At 53.7% G+C, this 13514-nt stretch overlaps 1 protein-coding gene across 5 annotated transcripts; it reads right to left on the bottom strand.

Moving 5' to 3' along the window:
• Positions 1-67: 67 nt before the first annotated feature.
• Positions 68-12232, bottom strand: PORCN (porcupine O-acyltransferase). 5 transcript variants are annotated; one of them, XM_008272575.4, is made up of 15 exons: positions 11869-12232; positions 10987-11159; positions 9587-9779; positions 9125-9168; positions 8580-8761; positions 8359-8489; positions 8226-8243; positions 7002-7016; positions 6774-6899; positions 6509-6609; positions 5398-5474; positions 5224-5287; positions 5006-5091; positions 3257-3367; positions 68-499 (listed from the first exon to the last, which is right to left on the bottom strand). In XM_008272575.4, the coding sequence occupies exons 2-15, from the start codon at positions 11120-11122 to the stop codon at positions 398-400; spliced, it is 1386 nt and encodes a 461-aa protein (XP_008270797.1). In that variant the 5' UTR covers positions 11123-11159; positions 11869-12232; the 3' UTR covers positions 68-397. The 5 variants fall into 5 exon arrangements, with proteins under 5 accessions (XP_008270797.1, XP_017205189.1, XP_017205187.1 ...); XM_017349700.3 differs by having other exon boundaries at positions 9587-9708; positions 11869-11983; XM_017349698.3 differs by lacking the exon at positions 8226-8243 and having other exon boundaries at positions 11869-12016.
• Between the last annotated feature and the right edge of the window lie 1282 nt (positions 12233-13514).

Genomic DNA, 13514 nt, shown 5'->3' with positions numbered 1-13514 from the left:
GCTGCTCCCCTCCCACCCCGCCCCTTCCTTACTGCTATTCCCCTCTGAGCAGTGAAGAAAGAGCCTGTTGATGTTGCCTACTTTTATTTGACAATAACAAACTGAATATAAAAAAGGAGAAGGTAGGCGGGGAGGCCCTGGATCTCCCCCTCTTTGCTTTCCCAAGTATCCCCCACCCCTAGGCCCCAGCAGGGACCAGCCCCCTGCCCGCCTTGTGGTGTGGTGGGGATTGACAGGCATGGGAATGGTGTGTGTGTGGGTGTGTGTGTGTGTGTGTAGGGGTGTTGGGGATCATGGGTGGAGTGGGGTCAAGGGAGTAGAGAGGGCCTTCCCTCATCCTCCATCGGAGCTGGCACCCCAAGGAGGGGTCTTGAGGGTGCTAAGAGGATTGTATGCCTTAGCCTATGAGACGGTAGAAGATCCAGCATCCGAAAGTGACCCAGTGACTGGCCCAGCTGAGCTCTGACCACTTGTGGACAGTGTACGCCATGCCGTAGCCCTGTGGGAGAGAAAGATCATGGTTCCACTCAGCAAGGACAGACAGGGTCTCAGCAAAACCCATCCTTTGCCCAGGGACATTTCTGTGACCCATAGTAGCCTAGGTAAGGCCCCCTAGAAGGACCTGGGTGCATCTGAAACGTGACCACACATAGTTTTTGCTTTCTTCTTTAAAAATCATTTTCAAAAGAAGACAAGTCAATCCTACTCTCTGACCCGTCATCTCCCTAATATATAAAGAGCTCCTAGAAATCGTTTTTTTTTTTTTTTTTAAAGGGCAAAAATTACCAAAGGCGTAGTAGGGCATCCATCCCACTAATGGGGGAAACAAATGGTTCATCAACAAGATGCTCAGCCTCGCTCATAATCTCGCTCCTACAGAACCAGCGAACGTGTCCAGGAGCTTTGAGAGGCATCCTGTGTCAGCGATTGCACAAGCCTGTTCACACGTTGTGCAAAGGAATTTGCAATAGGGGAGGACCGGCAATCACCTGAGTGCGCACTCTAAGGGACAACTTAAGGTGTGCTACAGCCTCACAGTGAAAAAAAAGAACAAGGATGTTCCATAAGCTGACATGGAAGATTTCCAAGAACTGCAGGACAATTATCACACATGTGTTACCTTTGGGGTCAACACAGGACGAGAGGAATTAATTAATATAAATGAATTAATTTTATATTTGCTTGATATGCTTAAATTTTGGGAAGATATTTTTATAAAATGAATAAAAGTGATTACCCGTAAAAGGGCAGGGGGTAGCGCATGGGGGCAACATTGTTTTCTGAGTATCTGGAATATTGTTTGTTTTTTGAATCATGTAATATGCATTAACTATTTTAAATATTTTAATAAAAATGGACCCAAAGTTTATTTCAAGAGAAGCAACACTCGGATTTGCACACTCAACCTGAATAGAATTAAGGCAAAATAAAGTTTTAATTTTCAATTAAAAATTAAAAACTTAACCAGAGGTGAAGCAAATCATGGATTCTGCGAGAGTCATATGAATAAACTGTACTTTTATTTTATTTTATTTTTATTTTATTTTTTGCCAGGCAGAGTTAGACAGTGAGAGAGAGAGAGAGAGAGAGAGAGAGTTGTAGACAGTGAGAGAGTGACAGAGAGAAAGGTCTTCCTTCAGTTGGTTCACTCCCCTAATGGCCGCCACGGCCGGCGCTGTGCTGATCCGAAGCCAGGAGCCAGGAGCTTCCTTCTGGTCTCCCATGCGGGTGCAGGGCCCAAGCACTTGGGCCATCCTCCACTGCCTTCCTGGGCCACAGCAGAGAGCTGGACTGGAAGAGGAGCAACTGGGACTAGTACCCGGAGCCCCAACTGGGACTAGAACCCGGGGTGCCGGCGCTGCAGGCGGATTGGTCAAGTGAGCCATGGCGCCGGCCTGAACAGTACTTTTTTTTTTGTTTTGTTTATTTGAACTGTACTTTTAAAAGTATTGTTAGGCGGGCTGGCGCTGTGGCACACCAGGTTAACACCCTGGCCTGAAGCGCCGGCACCCCATATGGGCGCCGGTTCTAGTTCCGGCTGCTCCACTTCCGATCCAGCTCTCTGCTATGGCCTGGGATAGCAGTGGAGGATGGCCCGAGTCCTTGGGCCCCTGCACCTGCGTGGGAGACCCAGAGGAGGCTCCTGGCTCCTGGCTTCTGATCGGTGCGGCCAATTGGGGAGTGAACCATCGGATGGAAGACCTTTCTCTCTCTGCCTCTCCTCTCTATGTGTAACTCTGACTCTCAAGTAAAAAAAAAAAAAAAAAAAAAAAAAAAAAAAAAAAAAAAAAAAGTATTGTTAGGGGCCAGCGCTGTGGCGCGGTAGGTTAATCCTCCACCTGTGCTGTCAGCATCCCATATGGGCGCCGGTTCTAATCCCGGCCGCTCCTCTTCCAGTCCAGCTCTCTGTTGTGGCCTGGGAAAGCAGAAGAAGATGGCCCAAGCACTTGGGCCCCTGCACCCACATGGGAGACCAGAAAGAAGCACCTGGCTCCTGGCTTTGGATCGGTGCAGCTCCGACCATTGTGGCCATTGGGGAGTGAACCAACGGGCAGAAGACCTTTTTTCTGTTTCTCCCTCTCACTGTCTGTAACTCTGCCTATCAAATAAATAAATAAATAAATACAATCGTTTAAAAAAGTATTCTTAGCCTAAAAAGGAGGACGATCTGGAATTTGCACACTTGATGAGCAAAAATAGTGTAGAGATTTTGACGTACAAATTTAAAGTAGCAGAATCCAGAGTTTGCACCCTCAACCTGAGTCAAATAGAACTTTTTTAAAAAAGAAAGAAATTTTGCCAATTCTTCCTAAGCGAAAATGAAATAAAATATGAGGATATTTCAAAAAGTGTGTGGAAAAATGGGATTAAAATGCATTTTATTTTGGTGCAAAAACGTTGTGCAATCCATGTACAGTTTTTTTTTCATAATATGCATTTTCCACAAACTTTCTGAAGTCCCCTCATACTTAATTTACAAGAAGGAAAGCCTGGATTTTGCACTCCCTCTCTATTGGATGAATCCCATAAGGAGAACGAGTAAACAGATTTTGCTCACTTCTCCCAAATAGAATACCCTGGCAGTGTGACTCAACCAGAGGGACAACAGGAAGGAGGAGCATCGTGCACTGGCTGAGAGACCCAATCCCAGGGTCCCAGGAGCTCCAGCCTCCACCTCCCCACCTTGGTCTTCATGGTCCCCAAGAGCCAGTAGCGCCATCCCTGATATGTCCCCCTGTCCAGGGCCCCACCTCACCTGCTCCTCTGTGGTGTCGTCCACATCAACATCAAACAGAGAGCCAAGGTAGGCCAGGTGGAAGATGGCCAGGGCCCCAAAGAGCAAGTTTAGGCCTCGAACCCCCACACCCTGTGGGGGACAGATTGGATACACTTGGTGGCTGAATGATAGACTGCCCCTCCCTCCAGCTGCAGAGGGAGCACACATGAGCACGCGCACGCGCGCACGCACACACACACACACACACACACACACACACGGTGAGAGTGAGTTCCAGGAATGCAGGTGCCCGGGGGGAAGGATGATTCAGGAAACCTGTTAGGGATGCTCAAAGGTCCCCAAGAGTGAGGGTGCTGTTATCAATGAGGGTGTCAGGGTCAGGTTCGGGGGAGAGGCACGTGTTCAGGCAGAGGAGCAAGAGCCGTGGGGGCTGGCAGCTGCGGGGTATGGGGATGACCTCTGATTGTCAGGTGGGACACAAATGCGAAGTGGTCTGTATTTTTTTATGGCAAACAGGAAGAACAAAACAAAACAAAAACCCATCCCCAAATGACCTAGAGGGCTCATGCCTCCCACTACGCCACAGGGGCCCAAACTTGGAGGCCGGTGTTACTCTGGGTGTTCCTGTTGCCTGGGGTGCTCCCCTCAATAAAACAACTCAGAAGTCAGCAGGAAGGCTTCCCAGACTGACCTCCCTGGTGAACTTATTTACTTACTCACTTACTGGACGGGGGAGGGGAGGGGGAAGCGGGAGGAGGAAAGGGAGAGAGAGAGATAGCAGATCTTATCGCGCTAGTTAACTCCCCAAACACCTGCAACAAGCAGGGCTGGGCTGGCTGGGCTGAAACCAGGAGCCAGAAGTCAATCCAAGTGTCCCATGTGGGTGATAGGGGCCCAAGTACTTGGACCGTGGCTGCCGCCTCCAGCTAGAGTCAAGGGCAGAGCAGGGTATGGAACTCAGGGACTCACTTAGGAGATGTGGCCATCTCGTCTTAGCCACTGAGCCAAACCTCCACCCCTGACCTTCCTGTTCAAAACAGAAGCCCTCCTATCCATCCTCCCCTTTCTTCCATGTACTTTCTCGAGCTCTCCTCCACAGAACAAACTAGTATTAGAATTCACAGGAGGGGTGGCGCTGTGGCCTGCAGTGCTGGCACCCCATATGGGCACTGGTTCGAGTCCGGCTGCTCCACTTCTGATCCAGCTCTCTGCTATGGCCTGGGAAAGCCATGGAAGATGCTCCAAATCCTTGGGCCCCTGCACCCACGTGGGAGACCCAGAGGAAGCTCTTGGCACAGCTCTGGCTGTTGCAGCCATTTGGGGAGTGAACCAGTGGATGGAAGACATCTCTCTCTCCCTCTGCCTCTCCTTCTCTGTGTAACTCTGACTTTCAAGTAAATAAATAAATCTTTTTTTAAAAAAAGAATTTACGAACTTCCTATGTTCACTGTCTTTCCTGTTAAGATGTTTGTCTCACAGGGCTGGGACTTGAGCCTGTTTTGTTCACAACTGAGTCTCCAGCACCTAGAAAAGTGCCTGGAACCAGCAGGTGCTCAGCGCATGCTCCCTGGAGGAATGAATGCCCAGTATGTGGATGACAGCAGGTGCCCAGTGAATGGAAGCTACTGAGTAGAGGTGAGGTTATGGGGATGGCTCAGACATGAGGAGAGGAAGCTGGGTAGCTTGAGACAGACGCAAGATGGAAACAGAAGCAATGTTACTGAGGGGCCATGTGGGGCACAAAGTGGCCCCAGGCTGAGCCCTCACCAAGCGATGCCGGTGTGAACAGTCAGGCGGGCACCGCTTAGACAAGACGCAGGCACTGAGGATCCGAGCTAGGCGCTTCCGGAGGACTATGGTGGGGGGTGGGGTGGGGAGCGAAGGGCCTCAGGTTAGCCTCAGAGGGCGGTGACTCCAGCCACACTCCCTCCAGCCCACCTCCACCCCCTCCCCCCACCATCCCTGCGCTCACGCTGCTCACTCACCGTGTTCCACGTAGGTGATAAAGGCCAGGGACAGCAGTACTGCGGCCAGGTGGAAGCTGAAGCCCTGGTTGGGGAGGGGGCGGGGAGGGAGGTCCGGGGGAGGGGCAGTGAGGCGAGTGAAGAGGAGGCCACCCCCTCCCAGCTTTCACCCTGATCCCCCTCGGCCCCGCTCACGTGCAGGAGGGCACTGGCTGCGTAGGTGACCAGCACCGCTGAGAAGGTCCCTAGGCGGAGAGCATTCTTGAAAACATCTGGAGAGGAAGATGGAGATGAAGATTTCCCTGCCACTCCCAGAGGGCCTCAGGCGGGGCTAGGGAACCCCCAGGATAAAGCCCTGATGCGGCTCCCAGCCTCACTTGCCCTGAGGTGGCTTCCCTCCCGACCTGCTCCTCCCAAGTTCAGTCAATGTTAACTCTATTCTTCCACTTCCTCAGGGCAAAAATCTTGGAGTCACCCTCCCCCCTCCCCCCACTCCCATATCCAGACTCTGAAGCAATCATGTCAGTTCCACCTGCTGCAGAATTTATCCAGGATCTGACCTCTCCTCTCCATGTGCACTGTGGCCAGCATCGTCACTAGCCTGGATTCCTGCAGAGGCCTCCTTGCTGCTTCTGTCCTCAGAGCAGCCAGCGGGATCCTGTTACAACCCACATCAGCCCAACGACCCTCCTCTGCTCGGAGCCTAGCTGTGGCTCCCATCTCAGAAAACAAAAAAAAGTCAATGTCCTGCTTGTAGTCCACAAGGCTCTACACGACCTCACTTACCTTCCCTCCTATCCCTGGTCCCCTTGCTCACTCTATGCCTGCCCTACTGACCTTGCTGTTACACACAGCAAGCAAGCTCCTACCTCGGGGCCTTCGCACCTGCTGTTCCCTCCATCTGTCGCTCTTCTCTCCATCCTAGCTGCATTCCTTGCTCCCTCACCTGCCTCAGGTCTTTGCTCAGATGTCAAGTCCTCAGTGAGACTTGCCCTAACTAAATTCATTTAAATTTGCCACCATTGCCCCCACTCCTGCCAGCACTCCTAGATCAATTTTACCTGCTCTTAGTTGCTTTTTTTTTTTACCATCACCACCAATCACCACCTGAACGAGTATGCATTTGTTCTCTCATTTATGATCTGCTCTCCCCATGCCTCCACCGCCCAAAATGCAAGTTCCACCAGGACAGAGATGTGTTTGGTCCCTGCTGCATCTCCAGTGGCTAGTATACAGTAGGTGCCCAGTCAGTGTTGGAAAGGGCCTAGGTTACCAGCTGCCCTGGAGTGGTGACTTGGTGACTCACAGTTATTCAGCCAATAAGACATAGGCAGGTTCCAGCTCGTGACAACCTCCACCATTGACCGTGGCAGCTCCACATTTATTGGCTTGGACACCGTCAGGTCCCTGTGGGCAAAAGAGACATGCCAACCACATTGGCATCTCAACCCATCTAACTGCCACACTTTTGTCTGGGCCATTCCTTCCCCCGCCGGGAGCACCCCCTTCCTCCCTGCATCTCCTGTAGGCAGTACCCTGGGGGGGGAAGGGGACCCCCAAGCCCTCCCCACCATTCCAGATGATCCTTCTCCTCGGTGAAGCCAGCCCCTGCCAACGTGGCCGTGGCCTCGGACAGAAAGCCCACAAAATAGTTGCTGAAGTGGAAGGAGACGGCACTCTCATAGGCTCGCAGCCACCTGGGGAGGAAGGGGCAAGAGAGAGGGGGCATGATGCCCATGCCCTGGAGTGACCCCCCCTACCACGTGGCAGCATCCCCAGCTCTGCCCCTGTAGACTCACCTTACCATGGTGCCCCTAGGGTCAGGAAGGCAGCAGAGAAGAAAGAACAGAGAGTCAGAGAGAGGCCATGGAGGCTGGCCTGAGTTAGCCACAGACAAGACAGACAGAAATGCGGTGGCAAAAATGGGTAGACCATGAGGGTCACACACAGACACGCATCGCCCGGCTGTTAGTCTCATGCGGCTCAAACAGATGCCTGTGTGGTCCTACAATACGGCATGGCCCTGCAGCCTTGTACGGCCAGCCAGCCCCGGCTCGGGCCAGGCCCAGTCTTGCAGCCCTGCACCCTCGAACAGCCACACAGCCAGACACAAAGACCTCGCAGCTCTCTGACCTGCCTCAGGGACCATAAGACAGTCGAAAAAGCCTGTCGTGAGCACCGAGATCGTGAAACACCAGTACACACGCACACACTCTGTCGGTTGTACAATCAGACATGGTGAAAAACAGGCAGCATCTCGCCCTGGAAAAAGCATCGGTTCAGAAATTAGTCCTGGGATTCGTGCCGGGCTCTTTGGCTGGGTGACACCAGTCAAGTCCCTTGACCTTTGGGAGACTCATTCAGCATCGCATATAACCGGCAGCCGTGAGTAGGGAATCAGAGCAGAAGCAGACGGTTGGTTCTGCCGATAGGTACAGGGACTTAGTCGGTCATGGCCCCAGAGCAGGACATCACCAAGCAGTCAGAGAAGGCACACACACACACAGCAGGGTCTATCACAGACAGCTATTCGACAAGCCACGGTCAGACCCATTCCTGGCCAGAGTTCTAGGCACACCAGCTTTGGCCACGCAGATTTATGTTACCCAGGGATAGCCACATATCCCTTCATTGACAGTGGCACAGCTAACCCACCAGAACTCAGGGTCTCACATTCAGGGCATCAGGGGCCAACAGGCGGCCAACCCGCACATCTCTCCCTCTAGCCAGAGTCACAGACAGGTTAGTCACTTGTCCCTCCCCCATTACGGTCACGTAACTGTTTCCATGGTGAAACAGCTGAACAGATGGACAGCCAGCCACACAAAATGTGTCGCAATGTCAGTCACACACGGAGTCACAGAGCCAAACAGGCAGCCACCGAGAGACACTCAGTGTCCTTTTAGTCATGGGGCAGGGGTAGACATATGGACAGACTCAGACTTCCAGAAGCCATTGGTCATAGGCTCTGGTCCCCATCCCCCAGGCAGCTCCACTTGCCCTCAGCATCTGCCCTCATTTACCTGGCTTTGCGTTTCTTGCTGTAGTAATAGAAGACAGACAGAAGCATTAAGAGACAGGCTCAGAGTTGGGGAGACCCCAGATCACTACCCAACCCCCTGACTGCCGGGCAGGGGCCTCAAAGGCTGTGCTCACTTGCGAAGGAGACGGTCACCATCAAGGGGAATGAAGTATGGGAAGAGGTAGGGGCCCACGCAAGTGGACAGCACAAGGCACAGCAGGGCCAGCGCCAGGCTCCGGGCCACCTTTTGCAGCCATCGGCGGCTCTGTGGGGTTGGGGGGAGATCAAGACTCTGTGAGCATCACCCCCTGGAAGCTCCCACGGTCCCTGCCCACCTGTCCACCCAGGACCTCACCAGTGGGCGGCCTTGGACAGCCTGTAGGTAGCTGTGGAAGGATATCCAGGGCCCAAAGACGATGGTGCCCACGAAGTAGAGGTAGCCCATGAACTCCACAGGCGAGGGCACTGCACCCACCTCGCCCCGGTCCAGGTCGAAGCCCAGAGACACCGCCTTCATGGCCACGATCATCTGGGCCCCTATGTGTGGGATCCATGGTCAAGTGGAAGGGCACAGAGCAGGTCAGCAGCAGGTGAGGGGCGGTTAGGGGGAAGGGGGTACAATGATGGCTAGATGGGCACAGGTCAGAGAGGCAGGTGGGGAAGTGGACCCAGGACAGGCAGGCGCCCTTAGCCAAGAGCTCAGGCCCAAAAGTGAGATGGGCCAGACAGACTCAGGGGGAGAAAGCGTGGTAGAGACAGACACAGATGCTAGAGCAATGTGAGGCCTCCATGTCCAAAGAGGTGGGTGAAGAGAAGCGGAGGAAAGACACAGGGTGGGGGAGTCAGGGGGCTGAGAAAGGGGCAGGAGGGCTGGGGCAGCGAAGGGGCCTGCCTACCTACCTCGCATCTTGTGCCATGTCACGGTATCTACCATGTGCATCTCACTGGGGGAGGGGGGAGAAAGAAAAAAACAGGCGCCGTTCTTGGCTCCAGGACCCCCGTGGCGTCTGAGCCCACAAAATGGGGAGACCCAGGTGCTTAGAGGATTCTGCCTTCCCGGGCCCTGCACAAGTTCATGAGCAATAATGCTCACAGGCTCCCATCTCCAGGGGGAGCCCACGCCCTCCTTGACTAGTGCAGACTTGTTTAAGGCCAATTCTTCCATTGTCTCTTCTTCGGGAATGTTCCACACCACACTCCCTACTCTGTACCTCCCCATAGGAAAATGGTCCTCCCAGACTCCCTTCCTTCTCCTGGGACCCCTTCATGCCCCACCCCACCCCCAACCATCTTGGGCAACCGCATCAGGACCCTTGGGGACCCACCCACCAACAGCATGACGATGAGGACGCATGCCCGTACCCCATGAGTAGGTAGATGAGGATGGTGACGGAGAGGAAGACGCCGCGATGAGAGGAATGCCGGCAGAGGAACAGCACGAGGTAGCACAGGAGGCTGAGCAGCACGACCCAAACCATGTGCAGCTGGAAGAAGTGGTAGAGGCTGAAGAACCCGCCTGCCACGGTGCTTGCATGCTTCAGGTAGGATGGCAGCCCTTCGGGTGAGAGGGAGAGAGAAAGAGAAAGAGAGAAGAGAGGGAAAGAGGGAAAGAGAGAGAGAGGGCGAGAGAGAGAACAAGAAAGGGAAGGTTGGTGGGCTGGTAGGAAGGGGAGGATGGCCTGGGCATAGGGCACAGCCGGGGCAAAGCCCTAGAGGTGCGGACGTGGTGCGGCTGGTGGGGGGCCCAGAGCAGTGCAGGTGGGGAGCTGCAGAGGGCGCCTGGGCTTCTCTAAAAGACATTTGGGGGAACCATGGGAAAAAGACAACTGTCAGTTTTCATCAGATAGCATTATTGCATTCAGAGGACTTTTCTTAGGGGGTGACAGCTGGGGCTGTGGTCGTGGGGGAGGATGTCCTTGGTCTTGGAGCCACACACTGAAGGATTTGGGGTGCAGTGTTGATGTCAGCAGGTTATTCAAGTGATTTGGGAAGTAGATAGATAGCTAGACAGACAGACAGACAGAAAGAACGAGCTATTGTGACAAGATGTTGACAGTTGGAGAATCTGGTCATGCGTATATGGGTGGTCAGTATACTACTTTTCAACTTTTCAGTAGCTTGGAAATATTTCAAAATAATAGACCTGGGAAAAAATAAAACATTCATTTAAAATGAAATAAAAACAAAGTATAGAACCTTTGACTCTCAGATTTCCAGAAATCGCAGCATCCTGAAGGAACCTCGGGGACTTGAAATCTTATTTGGATACAGGCCTGCTTACAATTGCCGAAACATCCGAGAATCTAGAAATTTCATCCTGCCCTGATTACAGAAATCTAAATTGCCAACATCCTGGAAGCCAAAAATGTGAGAATTGCAGTTTGTCAGAAACTCCCAACACGGTTAGGGCACCTTGGGACTCCATCATCCTGTTATGGAATCTTACACCATGGGAGATGGAGGTATTTCAGGATCCCAAGATCCAAGGACTTCAACTTCTCAGAATCTAAGACTGCAGGAACACTGAAGGGCATGGCCTGCTATGGCAGGATGTGGCTTGGCGTGCTGTGGCAATGGGGTGGCTGCAGAGAGTAGGACGTGGGGTGTTGGAACAGGGCTTGGTGGGATGTGGTAGGGCCAGACATGTTGGGATCTCATTTGGTATGGTTGGACGTGGCAGGGTAAGGTGTGGCTTGGTATGGATGAATGTGGCAGGTGTGGCATGGTCTAGCCTGGTGGCACATGGGGTGGCTGGCACTTACCAAGCCTCCAGAGGAGGCGGCAGGCGAGGCAGATGGCAAGGAGCAGCCAGATCTGATCAAGGCCCTGCTGGGCGGTAGGCAGGAGACAGCCCTGCAGTAGCTGCTGGAAAAATTCCTGGCGGCTGAAGGTAGCCATTGCGGACCCCCGCGGCTGGATGGACAGATGGATAGATCTGCCAAAGACGGAACACGGAGGGAACAGAATGTCCACGAGCAGATCCTGCTCAAGGGCTGAACTTGAGCGCTTAAGATTTCAGTTTGCGGGTGCGGAACCCACAGATGGTGCTGGAGGGTCTGGGGGAAGATGTGAGCGTCAGGTGCATCAGACTGAGCCACCAGCTGTGCGTGGGTGTGTGTGGGGGTGGGGGGTGGTTCTGGATGCACACACACACGCGCGCGCACACACACAGCTGTGACTTGCAGTGAATGCGGGACCTGTGTCTCGGGAACGCTGTGAACAGTCCTGTCCGATGATGATCCCATGGTGTACATTCTAGGCCCCTAGAGCAGATGGGGCTGGGGGTGGGATACGGGGGGGGGGCCCTTCCTGGTTTCCAAGGTAGAGTAGCTCTGTGAGGAGGGCACACAGGGGGATTCTGTGACACTTGGGGGCCGTGTGCATCTCTCCTTGTATGGATATGGGGGGTGTCCTGTATCCCCCGCGCTCCCCATCACACCCCCACCCAGCGAGAAGCCGCCAACAAAGCCCGGCCCAGGCCGGGGGACTGCAGGGAAGTGGAGGTGGTGGCAGGGGACACAGCATGGGGGAGTCGGAAAGGTGATGGGGACGGGGTCCCAGGACACTCGCTTCAGGTCCGCGCGGGGAGGCCGGCTAAAGGACGGGAGCCGGGGAGTCGTGTGCGCACACTCCTGGCGCCTTACCTGGCTGGAAGGCAGACGTGCTCTTGGGGGCCTGGGATGCGCCGCCGCCGCTGCCACCGTCGCCGCCTCCTCCGGGCAGCCTCCCCCGCAGGCCGCAAGGCCGGGACCAGCAGCGGCTCCCAGGGCGGCGCGGCGAGCGGGCCCTTTAAATCCCGGGGCGGCCGGGCAGCCGGCTCTGCCAATGGGAAAGCGGGAGCGGGGCGGGGTCCGGGAGGAGGGGAGCGTGAGGAACGAGGGGAGGAGGAGCGGTCGAGTTGAGGGGCGCGGGGCGCGGGAGGACGTCGGCGCGCGCAGCGCTCGCGCCCGCACTTTTCCGGCCTGTTGCCCTTCCAGTCCCCGAATGTCGGTGTCGGGAGGTTTGCTGTCTGCTCCAGAACAAACTTCCGAATGGCCAAATTGTAACTCCTCGGACACCGGGATGGGGAGGATAAGGGGCAAGCCTCCTAGCCTCCAAAGGCTCACCCGAGCACGTCCCCTTCCACACGGTTGCGTCTCCGTTTCACAGATGGGAAAATAAACGGAGGTCTCTCCTTTGCCATCCTTTCAGGGAACTGAAGGAATTTTCAACCCTCCACACCCCAGGGAGGGGCCAGGAACATGTATAGGCAATGATGTGTCACCTAGGACCAAAATTAGGCGCCTACGCTTCCCCTGGGGGATAGCTCTGAGCACTTGGCTTATCTTGAACTGATTTACCGGCTTAATCCCTCAACGGACTCGACCCTGCAATGAAGGTGACCCCGGCAATTAGTGAAGTGTTGCAGTGAGCCAGGAGGAGACTTACAAGGAACATTTAAAGAGGGAGCATTTATAAAGCACTTCCCGTGGCCCCAATGCAGTTTTGCGTTGAGCTCGATCTGCACCAACACTAACGATTTACGCAGCACCTACTGTCTACCCACCCAACCCTGCAGCTTCAGGGCAACTCTACTTTGTTCCTAGCCTGGTAAATGGCCTGTTTTTTCCAAAGGTGCGCTAAGATGTGGAAGGCAGACGCAAACCTAGAAGGAGGTGGACTTACACCCTAACCTGGGGAGCAAAGGAAAACGGGTTCTGATCAGATAAACACCTGCCTGCGTGGCCTGGGCTGCTAAACAAAAGAATGGGATTAGCGGCTCTGTGCAATGCAATGCAAGGGAAATGCCTCGCTTTTTTTTTTTTTTTTAAGATTTATACGTTTATTTGAAAGGCAGACCTCGCTTTTTTAAGACCAATTGCTAACGTAAAGTTAAACGGAGTTTTAGTTTAATATGCGTGTGTTACATATGAAAAATACCGATCTTAGAATATATAATTACACAGGCTAGATACACAAATCCTCGTTCCCTTCCTTAACAGGTCACAGGTTTTATGAATTAGATTTCATTTTAATTCTTCGCGCAGTTTTCAAACACACTCAAGTGGAATCGACCTGGACCAGAAGGAGTTCCCTTAGCTGCACCACCAGGCATTTAAAACTGGGTGATTCAGAGTTGGGCATTTGATCCAGTGGTGAAGCTGCCAGTTGGGACACCTGTGTTCTATGTCAGAGTGCCTGGGTTCCAGTCCTGGCTCCGTTTCAGATTCCAGCTTCCTGCTAATATATGCTGGGAGGCAGCAGATGATGGCTCAAGTAGTTGGGTCCCTGCCACCTGCACAGGAGACCT

The sequence above is a fragment of the Oryctolagus cuniculus genome, chromosome X (assembly GCF_964237555.1).
Source record: "Oryctolagus cuniculus chromosome X, mOryCun1.1, whole genome shotgun sequence".
In the NCBI taxonomy this organism is placed as follows: Eukaryota; Metazoa; Chordata; class Mammalia; order Lagomorpha; family Leporidae; genus Oryctolagus; species Oryctolagus cuniculus.
Note: the sequence above shows the minus strand (reverse complement) of the source record. Positions and strands in the feature narration are given on the sequence as shown.

Coding starts and splice junctions, on each gene's coding strand:
- PORCN (XM_008272575.4), bottom strand. CDS start 11,122: ATGGCTACCTTCAGCCGCCAGGAATTTTTCCAGCAGCTACTGCAGGGC. Junction 8,762..9,124: donor GACATGGCACAAGATGCGAG/GTAGGTAGGCAG, acceptor TCCCACACATAG/GGGCCCAGATGATCGTGGCC. Junction 3,368..5,005: donor GTTCACACCGGCATCGCTTG/GTGAGGGCTCAG, acceptor TGTCCCCCACAG/GGTGTGGGGGTTCGAGGCCT.